This window comes from Fundulus heteroclitus, unplaced genomic scaffold (assembly GCF_011125445.2).
Source record: "Fundulus heteroclitus isolate FHET01 unplaced genomic scaffold, MU-UCD_Fhet_4.1 scaffold_449, whole genome shotgun sequence".
Classification (NCBI taxonomy): domain Eukaryota; kingdom Metazoa; phylum Chordata; class Actinopteri; order Cyprinodontiformes; family Fundulidae; genus Fundulus; species Fundulus heteroclitus.
In genome coordinates this window covers 61,263-82,924 of record NW_023396867.1, presented here as the reverse complement: position 1 = coordinate 82,924, position 21,662 = coordinate 61,263, and the positions used below count along the sequence as shown (strand labels likewise).

At 37.5% G+C, this 21,662-nt stretch overlaps 1 protein-coding gene across 1 annotated transcript in view; it reads right to left on the bottom strand.

Annotated features, from left to right (window-relative positions):
* Positions 1-7,977: 7,977 nt before the first annotated feature.
* Positions 7,978-21,662, bottom strand: part of LOC118560546 (kazrin-A-like) — a 60,134-nt gene continuing 46,449 nt past the window's right edge. The window contains exon 2 of the mRNA XM_036131632.1: positions 7,978-8,153. Coding sequence (XP_035987525.1) covers positions 7,993-8,153 — 161 coding nt within the window. The 3' untranslated portion in view covers positions 7,978-7,992. The remainder of the gene's footprint in view (positions 8,154-21,662) is intronic.

Below are 21,662 nucleotides of genomic sequence, written 5' to 3'. Positions count from 1 at the left end.
ACTCCACAATCACGTCAAAAACTCATCCAGGATGTCATAAAAGAACCCAGAACGGCAACTAAAGCCTAGCACGCCTTGTTTGTCTCAGTTTAGGTCAGTGTTCACGAGTTAATATTAAGAAAGAGACAAGAACACAAAAAACAGTCTTATTTTTATATATAAAGAAACCTCTTAAAGATCCCCAGGTTTTTTGAGAAAATATCCTGTGGACTGATGTGACAAAAGTGGAACTTCTTACAAGGTAAGCGTCTTGTTACGCCTAGCATAAAACTAACATGGCATTTCTGAAAGTAGACATCGTACCTAGAGACAAACACAGTTGGACTGTGATAATCTGGGCCTGATTGTTGCTTTAGGACCTGAAAAACTTGCTGTAATCCATACAACCATGAATGCTGCTTTCTTGAAGAAAATCCTAAGGTTGAATGCAAGCAATCAGTTCATGACCTAATGATTTATACAACAGGTCAATGACCTAAAGGACCCCAGCAAGCCCAGCTCTAAATGGCAAAAAAAACAAAAAAAAAAAAAACGACAATAGGTAGAGTGTCTTAGTCGAATCCGGACTCAGATCTGATTGAGAATCCATGGTACGACCTTAAACAAGCCATTCATGCTCATAAACTGTCCATTTTGACCTAATTAAACCAATTCTGCAAACTGAGTGGGAAATTACTTATCCGCACATAACCGGCGTGGTTTGAATTGCTTTTATCACTTATAATAAATCAAATCATAATTTGAAAATTTGCATTTAACCCCACTATATTTGTCTGATTTTGACATTTGTTTGTTAATCTTGTTTACAGGTGCCACAAAAATGCAGAACCCAAAGAGTCCCTAAGTGGGCAAATGCGTACCACGGCAGTGTGTACGTATACCAGAGAATATGGAGTTCCCCGCTTTAAACCATATCGCCTCAGCCCTCTCCACACACTGAGATATGTTTATTAATACGGACTAACGCGTGTTATCTTAAACCCTCCGGGCGTTTGATTGCTTTGCCGCTTGTTGCTGACTAAGGTCAGTCCGTGTCGTGCCAGAGGAGAGCTGGGATGTGAGCGGACAGAGTAAATAAGCTGCTCTCTATGCCTCAGGCAGGTAAAGGCAGGTGGTTTTGAGCTAAATTAATTCAGCCTGCAGGGTCCACTATAGATAAAAACTCATAACAGAGTTTCGGGTTTATAAGCGCTTGAGCGACGCAGCTGGAATACTAACGTGAAGAAAGCGTGCGCTTTTGAGAGACGTCGGAGTTAAACCCTTTTGTATTTCCGGACTTGTCAGCTGTTCAGGGCAGCAGTGTCATTTGTCCTGCTTGTCAGTGGCTGAGATTCAGCATTTTATCCTCACTCCAAGATCAAACGTGATCTAGCCAAATAGTTGTCGCATGAGGCAATGGTTCTGTCAATCACGCAGACAGCTTTAGGATCACTGCCAGACTTCTCTGACTGAGACAAAGTGTTGCAACAGTAACTCTCCTTTTCATTATGCAGCTTCTGCTTGTGCATTGCTTCATTCCCATCCACATTTGACTCATTAACATATGCAGTAAAATGGGCTAATACTTAACAGATCAGATGAGTACGAGAGGAACATTCAGAATAAACATTTAACATAGCGCTAACAATTTGTTGAGGAACCAGATGTGTAACAAATATCAATTTAAACCTCAAAATTGCTAAATAAATTCTGATGGTGCCTGTTTAACATAATACCCTTTTCATGTCAGGTTAACTCCATTATTTTGGTGATTAAAGTCCAGTTGGACAAAAACTGAACAACAGCTATACCTTTAATTTTACTTTGAATGTTTGGAATAATTTTGTTTTGCTTCATTGCTTTAATCATATTTGTAATATTATTGACAAATGTTAACTGGCTGCATATTGGGATTGTGTAAAACTAAAACAACCAAGTAAGTTCCTATGTTAACAAGCTTCATTTCAATTCAAAAACATGATTTGGGGAAACAACAGAGAAAAAGGAAAAACTAAACCAGAAGTTTTCATAAACTAAATCACTGAAAATTAAGTAAGACACACAACAATATACAGTCATAATCAATCAATCAGACATGCATTTCTAAGACGCTTGTTTGTCAGATTAAAAGTAAATTGTAAAAAAAAACCTAAACTCTGAGATGGCATTAAATATATTTTTCATTAAGCCACCATTTCTGCATGACAAATGTTGCTTTATTACTGGGCTGATGCAATATTCTACGCTTAAATGTGCCGCTTTCTTAGCTGGAGGTGGGGAAAAAATAATTAACAAAAGTAAAGGCTTTAAAACATAACCAGTCTGTGTTAATCTATGTAATGTTTCTTTTAGTGAACTGAGCTACTACCGGCAATATAAATAATATTTTCAACAATATTCTAATTTATTGATAATGACTGTCTATACACTGCTCAAAAAAATAAATAAAGGGAACACTAAATTAACATCCTAGATCTGAATGAATGAAACATTCTTATCCTATACTTTGTTCTTTACATAGTTGAATCTGCTGACAACAAAATCACAAAAATTATCAATGGAAATCAAATGTATTAACCCATGGAGGTCTGGATTTGGAGCCACACTCAAAGTTAAAGTGGAAAAACACACGGATCCAGCTTTGATATAATGTCATTAAAACAAGTCAAAATGAGGCTCAGTAGGGTGTGTGGTCTCCACATGCCTGTATGACCTCCCTACAACGGCTGGGTATGCTCTTGGTGGCAGATGGTCTCCTGAGAGATCTCCTCCCAGACCTGGACTAATGCATCCACAAACTCCTAGACAGTCTGTGGTGCAACGTGGCGTTGGTGGATGGAGCGAGACATGATGTCCCAGATGTGCATCAATGCCTTCTAGGGAACTGGTTGGCCGGTCCATAACATCAATGCCTTCGTCTTGCAGGAACTGCTGACACACTCCAGCTACATGAGGTCTAGCATTGTTTTGCATTAGGAGGTACACAGGGCTAACCACACCAGCATATGGTCTCACAAAGGGTCTGAGAATCTCATCTCTGTACCTAAGGCAGTCAGACTACCTCTGGTGAGCTCATGGAGGGCTGTCCGTCCCCCCAAAGAAGTGCCACCCCACACCATTACTGACCCACTGCAAAACCGGTCATGCTGGAGGATGTTGCAGACAGCAGAACGTTCTCCACACCGTCTCCAAACTTTATCACGTCTCTCACATGTGCTCAGTGTGAACCTGCTTTCATCTGTGAAGAGCACAGTGTGTCATTGGTGAATTTGCCAATCTTGGTGTTCTCTGGCAAATGCCAAACGTCCCGCACGGTGTTGGGCTGTAAGCATAACCCCCACCTGTGGACGTCGGCCCTCATACCTCCCTCATGGAGTCTGTTTCTGATCGTTTGAGCAGACACATGCACATTCATGGCCTGAGGTCATTTTGCAGGACTCTGGCAGTGCTCCTCCGGTTCCCCCTTGCACAAAGGTGGAGGTAGCGGTCCTGCTGCAGGGTTGTTGTCCTCCTACAGCCTCCTCCACGTCTCTTGATGTACTGGCCTGTCTCCTGGTAGCGTCTCCATGCTCTGGACACTATGCTGACACACACAGCAAACCTTCTTGCCACAGCTGGCATTGATGTGCCATCCTGGATGAGCTGCACTACCTGAGCCACTTGTGTGGGTTGTAGACTCCGTCTCATGCTACTACTAGAGCGGAAGCACCACCAGCATTCAGAAGTGACCAAAACATCAGCCAGAAAGCAGAGGAACTGAGAAGTGGTCTGTGGTCACCACCTGTGGAACCACTCCTTTATTGGGGGGGTCTTGATAATTGTCTATAGTTTCCACCTGGTGTGGTGGAAACAATTTCGCCTGCTGCGCAACAGCAGGTGAAATTGATTATCAATCAGTGTTGCTTCTTAAGTGGACAATGTGATTTCACAGAAGTGTGATTTACTTGGAGTTACATTGTGTAATATAAAGTGTCGCCTTTATATTTTGAGCTGTATATAATAAAGCGTCAGCTTAGTCGGTTTAGTTTACATATCTGAAAAACAATGGGAATAAATCTACATTTATTATCTCACCTCTTCTGTATCAGTCAACAGTTATTACAAAATGTATATATTGACTACAAATTTGATGTTTAAAAAAAACACAGACTGCATCTTTTTGAACTGTGTTATATGTGGACGTTGCTTCAGTTCAAACTATTCCTCAGATTTGGCTCCATTCTGACTTTTTGCAATCAAAAAATAAAATTACTATATAAACATGTTTTGCAGTAATGTGTTTGTTTGTAATGGTGCATGATTACGCTTTAAAAAAATTATATATATATATATATATATATATATATATATATATATATATATATATATATATATATATATATACACAGAGAGCTAAAACATAACTTTAAAGTCTTACCAACAAAAAGGGTTATTATTTTTCATTGCCTTCTTAATTTTTGTGCATTGTAAAGGGAAATTTCATACCTCCTCATGAATAAAATATGACTTTTGATTATATAATACCAACAAATAAATTACAGAAAAAAAACTAACTGTATATGTCTTTGCTCATTTTTTTAACAGCAACTTCTCACTTTCAGAGCTGGTTTAATGAGTATTATTTTTGACAAAATATAGCCCTTTAAATGTTTAAAAGTGCAGCGTAGCCGACCTTTGAGCTATGTTGAATCCGTTCCACACTCTTGCTTTTTAGCCTGACACCCCCTCAGTAAAGATTTTCCACTCCTCAGCGTCCTTATTCTTCAGCTCCACTCCCTGTATCCCTGTGTCATTCATTTGCTCTGCTCACATTTAAAGCCTGAAAAACTGTCTTCTTCTCCCCTGCATCTCCCCCTGCTGTACTCCACTCCTTTCTATCAGCTGCACACAGCTGACCTGCCACTCTGCATTAACGCTGCTGCGGCATGTTGATAGAGAGCAGCATTAAAAAACAAGCTGGGTAACAGAGAGGCAAAAAGGCGCAAAAGGTGGAGATAGAGAGGGAGACTCAGGGGGCAATTAGTTTCTGGAGTCACATCAGTCTCTATTTGTCGTTCGTGGAAATAATAACATGCTTGTTCCTCATATTCATAAATATGAATACAGTTCAGGACAAAGACCCCGAAGAGTGGCATGGGTGCTGCTACCGGCATATTAGCTGAAACCAAAGCAAAGCAATCTGTGCCAGCACAAGGCTCTTCTGTTTCACATGACATAGTAAATTAATACATGAAATGTGAAAGTATGGCATCAAAACTTAGAACTGCATTGTCTTGTTCATTGAAGAATTTATTCATCGACTTAATTTTAGGTAAAGATTACAGTTGTTAGGTAAAAACCGTCATATCGTCAACAGTTTTACCAAAGTATTGACTAGCCTAAAAAAAGCTAGTATTTATTATTATTATTATTTGTATTATTATTATTATAAACCTACCTCACTTCTGCCCCTTAAATTCTTGATAAAACTAAATTAAAGAAAAAAACGAAACAAAATTATGATAATGGCTCTTTATGTTTTATATCAATGATAACCGTTATTACTACTGAAAGGAACATACTATGTTCCTTTCAGTAGTAATAACGGTTATCATATTAGTTTTTGTCAAATTAGATTAACGTAAATTGCTTCTTTCAGTGGGGAAATCTGGTGTCTGAGCACCTTTGTCTTGGTTTCCAAGATGAACTTATGGATGAAGTGAATTTATGTAGAGATTTCCTTGTCCTAACGACCACTCAAAGCTCTTGATACCATAACCACATTCAACCAGTTACTCTCACATTCACACACTGGCCAGGGGCACATCGACATGTGGCATCAAACTCACAACCTTCTGATAGCAAAACAACTACGGTACCCACAGAGAGCCACAGGCCCCAGCAGATGAGTGTTTTTTTCTTTCTTGTCACATAAAAAATTATATATCATATAAAGATAACCTGAATAAACACAAAAGCAGTTGTAAAAAAAAAGCTAATTTAAACATGTCCAAAGAAACCTGGCTGTGTGTGAAAACGTAATTGATCCCTAAACCCAATTAATATTTATACTGCCAACAATCTGCCATCAAGTGTTTGTGAATAATATTGCTGAGGTTTCTTTATTGCTGTAAAGATGTTTTAGCCGACTCTTCATTGTTTCTAATTGATTCATATTAGGGTGTTCTGAAGCATTGCCAGTGTATTCCCACAGTATCTCAGTAGGATACTAGCCCAGACTTTGACTAGGCCACTCCTGAGTTTGTGATTTAAATTTTTTAGCTATTCAGAGGTAATCTTCCAGGGGCGGTTCGGTTCTCTGCCCTGCGGCGTAACCCAGGTGTGCTTAAAGGTCCAGGTCAGGAACTGATAACCAGGATTTTCTGCTATAGTCAGCAGTTCATGGTTTAACCAGTTACAGCAATTCTAGAGCATGAGCCAACAAAACAGTCCCAGACCATCACACTACCACCACCACCTTGTATGGTGTATACTTTAATAGTTTTACACCGCTTGTAACGGGATGCAAACTTTCTTTGGGATCGTCAAAATCTTGTTCCTTCTGTTCAGCGGTGGTCGTTGGCTCGTAGGTGTCACTAGTGTCCAGTCTCTGTCTTATTGTTAAATCACAAACACTGATTCAACAGTAAGAGCCCGTGTTCATGATTGCTGTTGTGAAATTGTGAAATTTAGATCTAACTAAACTGAGGCAATTTTAGAGAGGGCTGCGGTGCTTTAGATGTTGCTCTGCTTTTGTTACCTCCTCGATGAACACTGCAAAAAGGGAACAAAACGTGAGTCACATTTTCTTGAAATTAGTGTATTTGTCCTTGATTTGAGCAGGTAAAGAATGGAATATTAATGGAATAAAATTTTTGCGCTTAAACCCATCTCCATCATCTTATTTCAAGTGCAGTATATCTAATTATCTTATTTTAGGGGTGAAAATATTCATTCCATTGGCAGATATCATTATTTACCTGCTCAAATCAAGGGCAAACACTCATTTCAATAAAGTTTTGCTTAGTTTTTTCCCCTTTTTGCAATGAACTGTTGATGTGCTCTTTAAGTAATTGTGGTAGGATGCCTTTTTCCTGGAAGATTCTGAATTTTAATCTCATCTGTTCTTGAATTCCTTTAGATTTGGGCATCACCATTGCATTATGGGATCTTTCTGCAAATTGATGCTTTTAGATAGATTCTAAGTAAGTGATTTCTGATTACTGAAGTCTGGAGATAATCAGGCCTGGGTCAGGACTTTGCAAGGAGGATTATATACTTTTTCAAATAGGTTCGGGTTGATTAAGATAGCAATTTTTCCCTCAGTAAATAAAATCATCATTCTGAAACTGCATTTTGTATTTATTTGACCCACCTTTATTTAACTCCTTTAGGTGTTACAATAAAGCATAAAAAGGAAAAATTCTGTAGGCGGACATCTTTGTCACAGTACAGTAAGCTCTATAAATAATAATGACAGGTTTTGTGTTGAGAAGAAGAAATGGATGCATGGCTTAATGATTAAGGAACAAACGAAAGTAGTGGACAGAAGTTGTGATCAATAACTTTTTGTGGTGTGGCTGCATATTGTTAGGGATGATTACTGTAGAAGATGAAATGAAAAGAGGCCATCAGCCTGAGCTGCATAAGCCTCCTCATAAAACATCACATTTCTCATGCTGATGCTGGTAATTGTGGGAGATAAGTGATCTTGTTGCCATGCTATAAAGGCCCATTACAATCCAACTCAAGAGCGATGCATTTCAGCAAACTCCGAAGCAATCTGGAAAGTAAAATTGTCTTCTGTGGAAGTCTCATGATCAATATGACACCGCGAAATAGGTGACAGAACAGATTAGGCTTTCAGCTGAGATAAATCCAGGCCTGCAGCGAACGCTAAGGGCCCTCATGGCCAGACACCAAGTGTTGTTATCTGATTGTTCTCGCCTGCGAAGGCCTTTCGCTCTGGCGTTCACCCCCTGAGCCAAGCTGACAGCTCTGCGTCCTTTTAACTGCCAGGATAAATCACCGTGCTCACTTCCTGCTGTCACCACGGCAACGCCTTGTAATTTGGAGCAACAATGTACCTTTGCCTAGCGAGCAGTCAGCGGTGCCAAAGTCCATCAGGCTGGATATCTCTGTCGGGTAGCACATGTCCGTCACCATCGTCTTTTGCCTGTGATGCACTGATGGATCTGCAGAGGGGAAACATGAAGGAAATTTCACTGTTACATGACAGAAACATTGAGAAGTTTCTTCAAATTAAATAAAACAATTATTGATAAGTTAGTTAAATTGCAAAAAAAAAAAAGCTATAAGGCTTATTAATAAGGTGGGATACCGTGAACCAACTGATAAACTCTTCATTCAAAGCAACACATTGAAATTCAAAGACATTGTTTATATAAAAATACTGGAAATAATGTATAAAGCAGTGAACAAAAGTCTTCCTTCTGGTATTCAGAAATTATTGAAGTTAAGAGAGAATAAATATGATTTGCGAGATTTGTTTATATTTGAATGTGCAAAAGAGCATGAGCCAGATAAAGTCTAGATGTGTTTCAGTTATTGGTGTGAAAGTGGAATGAATTGAATCATGATTTAAAGTTATGTCCTTTCTTGGTGAATTTTAAAAGGGCTTTAAAATGTAAAATGATAAAATCCTATGTTATGTAGATTTGAATATTTATATACGTACTGTAAAGAACCTGGTAGGCTGTAAAGGTCGTAAGTATAAAACAGGGTAGGCAATAATAAGCTTTGCTTCAGCCTATTCCTTTTTTTGGTAAATTGTGGGTTTGTTTGTTTATCGTTGTTTTTTTTTTGTTTTTTTACTGTTTCCTGTGTTTAATGTTGGATATTTACTAAAAATAAAGTGAAAGAAGGAAAGAAATCTGGGCATCTTCCATATAATGAGAATTCGATGTAATACACAGAGCAGCAGTCAGGAGTTTACATAGACTAATCTCCTGCATGAATATTAGGCATACATTTTTGTCTTCTAATTATTTAATCAAATTGCTTTTGTACCAGACTGGAACAATTACACAACAAGCAACTTCAAGGATTTTTAAATACAAGAATTTCCTGCCTAGCTGTGAATTAAATGTGGAATCTCTCTAACCCACATAGGTTCAAAACCATGTACAGTCTATACAAACGGTGTATCTCTCAGTTACACATCGAGCACACATGTTCTGTAGTCATCAACAAGGTTTTTGCAGCTTTCTTTGTGGATATGTCACCACAGGTTTTGTTAGAGCTGGTTCAACACCGGTTGCAAGTTTTCAATAAAGTTAAGTTTGCGGATTTGGGGAGAGCATTTTAGAACTTACAAATTATTATACTTTATCGATTTCACAACCAGTTTTAATGTACTAGTTCTGTTTGGGATCATGTTGAAGCATGAAATAATACTGAGGTCTCAAGCCTCTATCTTATAATATCAGGTAAGGTTAAACATTTTAGAGATAGTTCTGAACCTTTTTGCAATGTACCAGCACCGCTTGCAGCAAAGCAGCGCCACAGCGTGATGCTGCCAGCAGCGTGGCTGACAGACGTTACGTTATTTGGTCCGGAGGTCTCTCCTTGACACTGCCAAACATTCTTCCTGTCAAAGCCAAAAATATGCACATCCACATCCCTTCAAATAGTAGTTGGTGCTCAGCTACAGTAGAAATAAAGTGTACCATAAAATATAAAACAAAAACAAAAAAAAAGACCTTCATGCACTGCTAGACTCCTTTGTGGCTCATTTATTGCAACGTTTTGTTGTTTATTTCCAGCGTTTTATTATTAGCAACAGCAAGACCAGTGGTGGAACAGAAACTTCTTCATACACAACAGGTCAAAAGTTAGGAAGCAGAGCCATACCTACATAGTTGAATTTATGTAGAAAAAGAAGCAAAACAAGATTTACACTTGCAAGAGTTACAATTTCAACACAAAAGTAAGAAAACCAACAATAAAACAAAAACAAATTTAGATGTACTTGGTAGTGTAAAAACATTACTAAGGGCATTCAATCTGGTATTCCAACAGTTTTCATTCTGTTAGCAATATTGTTTTATTTCATCATCTTAATTACACCCCCTTGTTGTTAAAAATGACGATCTTGGACTCTGTGGGTATTTCAAAATGGCTCTGGAAGAGTTTTCTATTATTTTGAGCATTGGTCAATCAGTGCTGTGGTAAAACAAAACAAACAGAACCATTTTATCTTAGCAGCTGCTTTCACTTATGATCAGGAAGGGAAAGTTAAAAGGCCTTCTGGCTCCCTAAAAGACAATCCAGAACGTTTAGTATCACTCATAAAATAGATTTAGGTGAAAATATGTATAGAGTTGAGCCTTCGTGTTATTTTGACTCTGTGTTGATTAAAGAAAAAAAGAAAACAGGTTGGTTAAAGGAGCACAGTGCAAATCCAGGATTTTTGTAGACATCTGCCCCCACTGGTGACACGGTGAAATCACACCAGTGTTGTGCACGTGCTTTGGAGAAGAGGAACAGCATCTGCCGCTGCGACTGCCCAGGTCTTTTGTTTAAAGGTGTAATGTCTTCTGAAGTAGGAAAGCTAGAAATATTGAAGTTAGCTCGTGTTCTCTTGCTAATGCATCGATTATGGTGGAGACTCAACAAAGTAGCCAGGGTGAACAAGAGTGCACAGTGCATCACACCTCCATGCACGCCTAAAGAACACGGCCTGAATCACCCTAATCAAGCCTATAGAGGGAATTGTAAGAAAACTAATTTTACATGTAAGGGCATGTATGGGAAATAAAATAAATAATATTTAACTTTAAAACTTACACTATGCACCTTTATATATAAAAAAATAGTTAAAAGCTTAAATTTATTGTGACATTAAATGGGAAATATAAGAGGACTTCTGACCCTATTGCTACATAAACCACCAATTTGTTTTTGTTTTTTCGCTTTCAGGGTGAATAGGATTCCACATTCGAAGTTGCCAAAATCACAGCAAAGTGGTTGCCTTTTAAAAATATCAATAGAAGTTTTTTTTGCCCTTTAGAAATGTTCATGGTGTGTTTTACACTTTGCAACGCACACAAAGCTGAACCCACAGGATTCTCTAACAAATACAACTGCCTGTATGTTTACATGTTTACATGTGGAGAACGCTTTCCTTCTTACCACAGAACTCGTACAATTATTTCATTTAATTAAGTTTTCTGTAAAATAAACATGCAGAATACGCAGGATGGTATTTATAATCACACTTTCGGCTTTTTTCCATAAAATCCCACATTTAACGTTTTACACGGTAACTAAATACTCTTTCCATGAACACCCTCAGCTGCTTTCTGCTTAGCATTTCCCCCTCAACCGTTCACACTCCACCCCGTCCGTTTCACAGCTGTATGGTAATTATCCGTGTTACTGACCGTTCCTCCCCTCTCACCCTGCAGCATCACTCCTGACCTGTCAATAACTGTTTAGACGTGGCCAGGCTGACCTTTCCTTTGGTCCTTAATATGGAGATTGGACGGCAGGCAGGCTCACGCTCGGCTGCTCTGAGACTACCTCACTGAGCGCCATCAATAATGAGTGGGTCGTGGAGGGTGACGCAGCGGGGACTGAGAGAAATCCAAAGGCAAGTGCATCTCACTTTTTAAAAAGTTTCAGGTCATTGTGAGCCTCATTGCAATGCGAGTAAATAAATTCTCAACTGCAATCGTTCAATATTTCAACATCAAGATATGTGGCTACAATTTGATTTTGTTTTATTTTTCTTGAGCTGAGTTTTAGCACGGTTGTTTGAGCTTTGCTATGGATTTTTTGACCTCAAAGGAGATTATGATTAGCTACAGTTCATTGTGTTTCACAGGGAAACACCCTGACATTGTGTCTCTGCAGAAAGTGGGCTGCAGGGAAGAAACCAGCGAATCAAATCAAATGACTTCTGCTTAGTTGGACCTGAAATGTGAGAATTTCATGGTAATAATGAGACTAAATGCAGAGTACCGTTAGTTTTATTTTATTTTCCCCATCTCTCTGTACAACATCCCTTCCTGTATAAATTAAATTTTCTATCAAGAGGCCAATAGTTGGCTTGTGTGGTTATGTGAAGCACCGATTGAAGCTACATTCAGAATCATCGATTGCAAACTTTTCTTTCTGCTGTCAGTATTTGTAAAGGAAAAAAAAATTAAGATTTTCAGCTGTGTTAGAGTTTGTTAACTTTGTATTAAACAAAAGTGCACTTTAACTGCAAACTTAATCCTGAAAAGTATGAATTGATAAGGAGAATTTCAAAGTCATATAAGAAAAAAAAAAACTTGATACACAAATGTACGCATTTTTACCAAATGCTCGATGTTCAAGTCCCTGGAACCTGATCATGACCTATTCGGCATTCCCAAGTAACTCCTCTATGACCAAAGTCATGTTGTCATGTTATTTCTAGATGGTATCATCTAGAAATAACATTTTAGTCCCCACAGTGAAAGTAAATGCATATTTCTAATTGTTTTATGTATTTATTTATTTTTATGAAGCTGATCAGAGAACACAACTCTCAAGGACTGCCTGAAAATCATTATTTGTTGTTCAGGTTTTCATTTTTCGTATCATTCTAAATATCATCTTTCTACTTGTCTGGTGATTAACGTGACACAGAATAAGTTTTAAATACAATGGCATAGCTTTTTATAAAGTGGCCTTAAAGAGAAAAAAAAATGTAATTAAGAATTCTAGGAACTCAGGATTTCTGAATATCGTCCCACTACCTGGTCAGAGAAGTCCCCATAAAAACACACACACATATACACACACACATATATATATATATATATATATATATATATATATATATATATATATATATATATATATATATATACATATATATACATATATATATATATATATATATATACATATATATATATATATATATATATATATATATATATATATATATATATATATAAACAACAACCTGCTGTTGCATAACAACTAAACTCATTATCAGAACCCTAAAACTGAAGGAAATTTTCAGACAATGTTAATGATATTATTTATAGCTTTTCCAGTGTTAAAATGTGACAAATATGCATCCAGCCTAATTGAACCAAAAGAAGAAGAAGAAAGAAAAAAAACGTCAATCAAACAGGCATGACACACGTTTTTTGTTCCATTATGTTCTGTATTTTCCAGTAAGTTTCTTCCTCTGCAGCTTCTATCTTGTTTATGACCTCATTAGACCTTAAGAGGTTTTCAAAACACTCGAATAACACAGAGACAGAAGATGGAGATGCGCTGTTGTAAAGCTGTTTTTGGTAAATGATTGTATATTTAGCTGTAATCATAAAAGGTGAGGGACTCCTTAAACCTAGTTTCAAAATGTTTTGATTGGTTTTATGGAAATAAGCTCCACATCTACACAGTCTGATTTTTTTCAAAGAAAGGAGTGGCAAAGAAGCAACACAAAAAAACAAAATATCAAATGTAAATGTCTCACTTTGGGTTGATGTAAAACATAATGGGACAGAAACAAAAACAAAAAGATTCTACATTTATTTGTATTCTTTAAAATGTAGGTTATTAATATTCAATTCTGCAGCAATCTTTATTTGTGCACTAGTCCATCTACATTTTACTGGTATAAAGTTTTTGTAGAAGTATAGTAGTGTTTAAAAGCAAAATAAATAAATACAGGAAATATTTAGTATTTTTGCCCAGTTGGTTTGTTGTGATCAATTTGTGTCTATCTAAAAAAACAAAACCTCCAATAAATATTAAATGTTATACTGGGTGTTGCTGGTGACGTTTTTTGCTTACTTGCTATGAAAATAACAAAAAAACAATATATATATATATATATATATATATATATATACATATATATATGTATAAAGCAAATTTGAAATAAAGCCAAATAACATTCAAATCGGCTTCAAAGATTTCGTCAGCTGATGTTGATGGGAGATTTGCCTGTTAGGTTATTATCTGTAAGTGAACATTGTGAAGGTGTAAAAATCCCTTTCCAACTTTGGTAACTGTAATCTTGGTATACATTGAGGCAAAAATAAAATGTTTAAAATGATATTAATGAAATATTTTTAGAATGTAAAGCACAAAATACTTCAGCTATTTTCGTTTTGCACAATTATTTCCCCAGCGGCTGAACAATAACCAGTATTCAAATTTCAATTACCTCCTCTCATGCATTTAAGCTGATGCAACATAATGTGAGAGGAATTTGAAACACTATTTAAATCGCATTTCACAGACACGAAAACATTGAATAAATTAACAAAGCTAAATGATGTGAAGCCCTTTGGGTTTTCAGGGCCTCTGAGGCTGAAACCCTTTCCTGGCTGTGTGAGAAAACAAGAGCGGGCTCATTTGAAACAAAACAGCGTTTGAATATTTCACATGCGAGACTACTCATCCCTGACCTGACCGCTCCCAGGTCTCCTCTGTTATTATCACACGCTGACACATGGGACCACAACAGGGTCCATGAGCGCAGCGCTCTAACAAGACAGCACTTTAAACCTCTACTGTATCTTTAACGGCTTTTTACGGCTGTGAAAAGGAATGAATGAAAATTAAATGTCCTCACAGATTTCATTGAGCTGATTGAGAATGAAGGGGAAAACAGGCTGTAAAAGCATATGAAAGGATCAGAAAAAAATACATTTGGGAGATTCTGATTTGGTATTCGACGCAACCTTTATGTTATATGAAAAACAGCTCAAGGATTTCTCCACAGGGACACTCTGAAACTGCAACAGCCTGCTGCACTGTATATCACTGTCACAACTCTATTATTCGGTTTCAAACATCCAAAACTGCTGCTGCAAAATGTCACTCTTCCAGTATTTTAACCCGCCTGCAGCTGGAAACGTACTGCCTATTAATCTGTGTTTGTAATAATCCGTGTCACAGGGAATCAATACTCCCAGCATTTTATAACGCTGCTCCAAGGCTGCTGTGATCCATTGCCTCTGGATGCCGTGCTGCCATTACAAAAGGCACAACATCTACCTTACCGGAGGAAACGCGAGGAAAAAGACCCAAACGGGGGAAACATCCATTACATCAATGAGAACAAAAATGTTAGAGGAAGAAACGTGTTCAGGGTTCATGCTGTTACAGTCGGTGCTTCTCAGTGCAGAGGTCTGCAAATATGTTGCATTTCTCATGTCTGATGTCCAAAATGAAAGAATGGTTTTAGAAAAACAACACGTAGGAAAAAAAATACTTTGCCTAGCTCGGCCTATTAAAAAGGAACATATCATGCTTTTAAATCCTTCCTTTTTACATTTAAAATCATTCAGTTGTGGTTTATGTAAAGTGAACCTGCAATGCTTTGGTCTTAATTCCTCGATATCGTTGCCCCACACACCCTCTTTACCCCTGCACTTCAGAACAGTTCATTAACAGAACAGTTCTGGAACTGCCCCTAAATTCAGAATTACGAGTCGGAAAGTCACTGCAACAGGATTTTACCCGACTTCCACATTCATGATGGCAGCTTCTCGTAGAAACACTGTTTTTATCAGTTCTCTGATATTTACGTAACATTTAGTACATAAGATAGCACTCTTTACGTGCACAAAACACCGCGTAGAACAGTGTTGTCCTTGTTATTGTTTTAACAACAGTAGCCATATTGGCTAAATCAGAAATGAAGGCTCGCCCCCTATTGTTGTTCAACATTGTGTTAAGCTGAACAGTTCAGGACAAATTTTAAAAAAGACAAACGTTTTGCAATAAAATAGAGTTTTAAACCTCATTCTGAGACTCAGGTTGGCTGTATTTGTACTTTTAATAATGGGTTTTGTGCCAGCGTCCATGTTTTTTCCTACTTTCCGACAAGAGGGAAGCTAAAACGCAAAAAGGCAGAGATGACGTAAACTGCGACTTTTTAGTTTCGAGTTCCGACACAAATAAATTGCAGCAGTAATACAACCAACAACCAAACATTTTCACTTATCCGCTTGCAGTTTCGGCATCCTTGACCGTGGTGAAAAAAATTAAAAATGGTGGATTTGTGTAATTGGTGAGCAGGAAGTCCATGACCTTGTTTAGCAGCTACACACCAAATACTGTGATGTAATTGTAAAAAAAAAAAAAAAAAAAAATGTAACAGAGAATAGAGAAAACCAAATGGCTTGAAAAATATGACCAAAACAGAATATAAGCATATCTATGCAGAACAAGGACAGTTATCTGCATTCTTAGAGGCTACAAGTACACAACAAGTGTATTTAAGGGGTAAAAAAAGTGGATTTAGCATGATATGTCCCTTTTAAATAGTTTAGTATCAAACCTTACAGAAGTGTATCCACATATATGTGATTTTATACAATCACTACTTCAGTACCTTGCTAATATCATGTCAAGCTGAATAAGGTATCAGTACAGTATATCCTCTAGTAAAATTATTAAATGTATAGCGTAGTTTGAACTCAGGCCTCGATGGACTATATAAAAGATAACAACCTCTTTCGTTTTAGGTGAAATTTTATTTACTGATTCCTTCTGCCAAAACACTTTATTGGACACTGTAATTGAAAATCTCAACATAATAAAAGACTGTCAGTTTCTGTGAAACGATGCACTGCTTGTTGTCATGTTGACATCTTCTAGTTTGGATTTTAATGAGACAATCTAAAGTGTGTAGTTACCACAAACACCTTAAATATTGCCTTTCACCTCAATGAATCACTTTACTCCGAGTACCATGTAATTCCCCTTGCTGGAGTTTTGTAGATAGGCAAAACAACCTCTTATCCCACACTGATCCCTATTGTTAAACTACCAATGTCTCTCGCAAAGTTGCATAGTGCGTAAGTATTCTAACATGAAATATTTTGTTTTCCAAAGTAAGTAAATCTAGAGAATGTTATTTAAAAAATCTATAAGGAGTTAACTCTAAAAGGAATTAAGGCACTTTTCTGTGTGTCAGGGAATTATCCAGCTGGTGTTTGTTGACTAAACACATTGCTGGAGCTACCTTTATATTTTCTCAGAAACATTTAATTACACAGAATCAAGTAACTAGAGACTCTGTGTCCAGACCTCCAATGGAAGAAAGTTCTGGAAACACTTATAGCCATGCATAGATATTACGTGTTACACGTTAGCAGAGGCGGCCCAAGGTTGTAGGAGGCCCCGAGCTGAATTTCAATTAAGGTCCCACCTCCAATTAGAAACATAAAACCCAAACTATAGGAATTCTAGTCACAGAGTCACACATTTTAAGTGTTCGCTACTGTTCAATTGGATGATTATGAAGTTAAGGCTGGCGAAAAAACAATTCAGTTTCTCAGGAAATAAGAACAGTTTTTACAAAAGAGACAAATAAAAATGATTTTAACACATAGATGTGTTGTTATGGCCCACGCAGTCATGGGTGTGACTGCTGACTTGTCCAGCAGATTGTCACTGGCAACCTCTTCATGGAGCCTACGCCATGCAAAGAGATGGGATGTCTGGCTATTCAGAGACTTCGGTATCAAAGGAAATTAATGGAAACGTTTAGTGGAAGAAAAAAAGTGTGGCAGAAGAAGCTGCATCAGAAATAACTGCGGACTTGTTTTATTTTATTTACGCAATCTACAAAGATTCTGAGAAACTAAATTCTATTTAGTTTTCATGAGCTGTTAGCCAAAAATAAGGGACATTTCCCCACAAGGTCGAGCTTGAGCAATGTGTGTATACCAAAACAATATGTGTATAAAGCCACGCTATTTCCAAATGATAAATTCACAGCAAAACAGCATCACCTTTCACAGGAACATGTCTAGTGAAGAAGTAAGTAACTCATAACTTTATAATGCTGTTAGCGAGAGAGCGAGACAGTTTGATCCGATGGGTGTGCTCTCCGTCATTTTGTGCCTGGTGATGGCATTTTATGGGCAGGGAGTGGCTAAGCCCTGAGTGGCAGCTGTTCACATACACGCATGCACGGCCAGCTCCGCTATGTAAACAAGAGACTGGAGAACAACATAGAAAGATGGCATGTCATGTTTAACCATAACCCATCTAAAAGACACATTTCTTCACAAAACTATTTTTTAGTTCTTTCTATCTAAAAAAATAAAATGTTGTTTATTGCTTCTTTAAATATACTAGTACAGCTAATATATTTGTCAAAATGTGCTTTGAGATTTTTTTTTTTAAAGAAGGGGGTGCCTAAAACGTAGCAAAGTTCACAAATACGTCAGGCAGGCCAAGCATATTAGCATTTCAATCTGAAAAACTCACACAGAAAGAAAAGGCAATTAGAAGAATTTTATTGATACAATATTTTAAGAGTTTGGCGCTCAGACCTCGGCAGGAAAAATTCACGCTGAATTATACTTCAATATGCATAAGCAGGCGTATGAGAATAGGGATATTTCCCCCCAGACCTGAAACTGGTGGTGGAGTGGAGATAGACGAAGTTTTGTACAGTCCATATGAGCTAGATGTCCAAGTTGATAAACACAGGTTGCATGAACTGTCCATGATGAGCAAGCATGAAGCGACTGTGGAGAGGAAAAACTCCCCTTTGGGAAGAAACCTCTGGCAGAACCAGGCTCAACATGGCGGTCTTCTGCCAGACCGTTTTAAGGAGTGACTGGGTATTCCATAAGAGTCCGGGAGGAATTACACTTTGATAGGGACGAGGTTGAAGGAGGACCATAGGAAAGACAGGCGGAGCTTGCTACGATGGTGGAGAAGGGGATGGAGGTGGGTTGAATCCAGTCATCAGAGTCCAAACCGGACACGCACAGCCACCGCTTGCTCGCTGAGCAGAATGCCGAGACAAGGATGTGGAGTTCTTTTAAGATGAACCCAGGATGCTGATTGGCTTCAAGGAGGAGCAGTTCAAAGCTGATTGGTTTGCGTCGGAGGCATATGAGTCCCTGATTGATGGAGGTAGGCAATAGAGTTTCTTCAGTTTGAATTTTCACTTAAGCTCCATTATTCTCATGTTTATAAATGAAAATTAGTCAAATCGCAGAATTTGTGCAAACTTAGATTGTGTGGTTAACAATTGCCACCAACTATAAAGTCTACATTTTCATAAACATTATATAAAAAATGTCAATCAAATTACGTGTTAATAAGGTCTGAGGATGGAAATCCATATGCTGTTTTTCTGCAGGAGTAGAATATGGACCTTCTGATGTTGACGTTCGGTTTTTGTCAAGTTTCTTTAAGCTTTGAACGCATTTAGTTGCATCATATAAACTTGCCACAATGGCAATGTTATTCAGTAAATAAAATCTTTTGAATGATGGTATAGCCAAACAATAGTCTGAAAACTTGCTGCTACCTAGCAATCAAAAGCTGTTAGAAGTAACAAACCAATACATGGTTGCAAATATAGAAAAACGTGAATATTAACATTTCAACTGAAGAGATCAAATATTCTGCTTCACAATCTTTGTTTACATTCAGTATGGCTGGACAGGCACTTGAAAGAGCCTCCGTTCAATTAGCTTTTCAGCATCAACAGATATGTTGAAAACAAAAGAATATCAGCATTTCAGGGTCCATTCATGTTTCATGATTCATGATTCAGCTCCGCTACAGGGTGCTGCTCAATGGGAACTCAAATAGCCTCAGATATCAAGAGAGAGAAAACTATCCAAGTTCATAATTCAGAACAATAGTATCAGGACAAGACCCCAGAGTCACTGCTTGAAAATTTACTGACCGATGTTATCCGCTGACGTTGGATGAATAATCACAGAGGGACCAGCCTACCAATCTCTTAGACGGAGGCCAAAGATTAATGAAAAGCAATCCGTGTTCAGTGATTAAGAGAGGTAAGAAAATGCCCACCATTATTTGAGTTGGCAACCTTAATGGTGCTAAGAACAAAAAAACAGAAATTAGGCAGCTCATTATTATAGTGATTCGACTGGCGACAACGATAGATTCCAATAATTAATGCCTCAGTAATTCTTGGTGAATTAAACAAAATGCTTTTTAATCCATCCCCAGTCTTGTTGAAAAGCAGCCCTAAGAGCTCAAGTTTAGCTGGATTAATCAGCATATGACAGACTGAACTGAGAACATCAGCTAAAATGTCCCAGATGCTTTTTCCTCACATCTTTAATTTAGACCTTCACATCAGCAAATCACAATATAGACAAACAAAAAAAAACTTCCTCTTGCCCTCATCAGTGAACACACAGCCATGCAAACACCATGATTGATTCCTTCAGCACCAGCTGGTCAAAGCGGGGCGTCACGTACCCCGGCCGACCCAAAGGCTTTGCCGGACCAGTAAAGCCTGATGAGGATGGCTTTAATACGGAAAATTAATCAGGAAAATCCTGCTTGGAAGGAACACACTGACACAGCTAAAGGAACTTTATTTTACTAAAAAGCTGCAGAGTAGGTACTGCCGTGCTAACCGGCATAACTACTCTAAAGCTCATAGCCTCTGTGTTTAAATAAAAGTATTAAATATTTTGAATTTGTCATGTCATAAGAGTCAAATCTCTAAAATAAAAATCTAACATATTTGGATCTGCACCCATACATGTTCCTTTCAAATAAGTCAACTTAAGTGGCTACATGCTCAACATCTTGGAAATATGGCCGTTAGACCTTAGGAATGATTTATGTTTTTCATTTAAACACATATCAAAATGGCAACAGCAAGATATTCTATAGAGATAAACGTGAAAAAAAAAAAAAAAGATGAGTAACCCTTCTTTTTACGTAGACCATTTTTGGTTCATCTGCCATTGAGGAACAAACGTGCCAAAATGCCAATTGTCATTTATTAAATAAAAAAAAACATATTTACTAAATAATAAGCATCATTAAATACTGAAGTATTTAAAGTCCTGTGTTGCAGCATGTTATCCGTCCATCTCCTCTATCAGCTTTACTCATCAAATTCAGTGGGTGGGGCCAGCAAAAATATAGAAAAGAGGTCTACATTTGAGTTGTTGTGCAGGTTAGTCAATCACATGTTAGCATGTATTTGCTTAACCCGTGTGGCAGCTTCAATAATTTGATGGTAGAGTGTAGCACAGGAAATGTAAAACAACGACATGACTACTGATTTTTTTTCTTGGAGAGATTTATGGTGCATAGTTAAATTCAAATGTTAGCGATTTCATTTATTTATAGATTATTTGTGGACATTTATGTATGTATGTATGTATATATATATATATATATATATATATATATATATATATATATATATATATATATATATATAGATAGATAGATAGATAGATAGATAGATAGATATATAGATAGATAGATAGATATATATAGATATAGATATAGATAGATAGATAGATAGATAGATAGATAGATAGATAGATAGATAGATAGATAGATAGATAGATAGATAGATAGATAGATAGATAGATAGATAGATAGATAGATAGATAGATAGATAGATAGATAGATAGATAAATGGAAGCTGGAAGAGAAGGAGCTGAAGGAACCATCACGGGAGGAAAAACCCCTGCATGGAATGTACCACTGACAGATAGCAGAAGTGGCTGATATGACCAAATCCTACCAATGGTTAGAGAGGGCTAGACTGAGGGACAGCTCTGAATCACTGATCATGGCAGCACAGGAGCAGGCGTTGAGCACCAGAGCAATGGAGGCCCAGATCTACTATACCAGGCAAGATCCCAGGTGCAGGCTATGCAAAGAGGCGCCAGAAACCATCTGGCATCTCACAGCAGGGTGTAAGA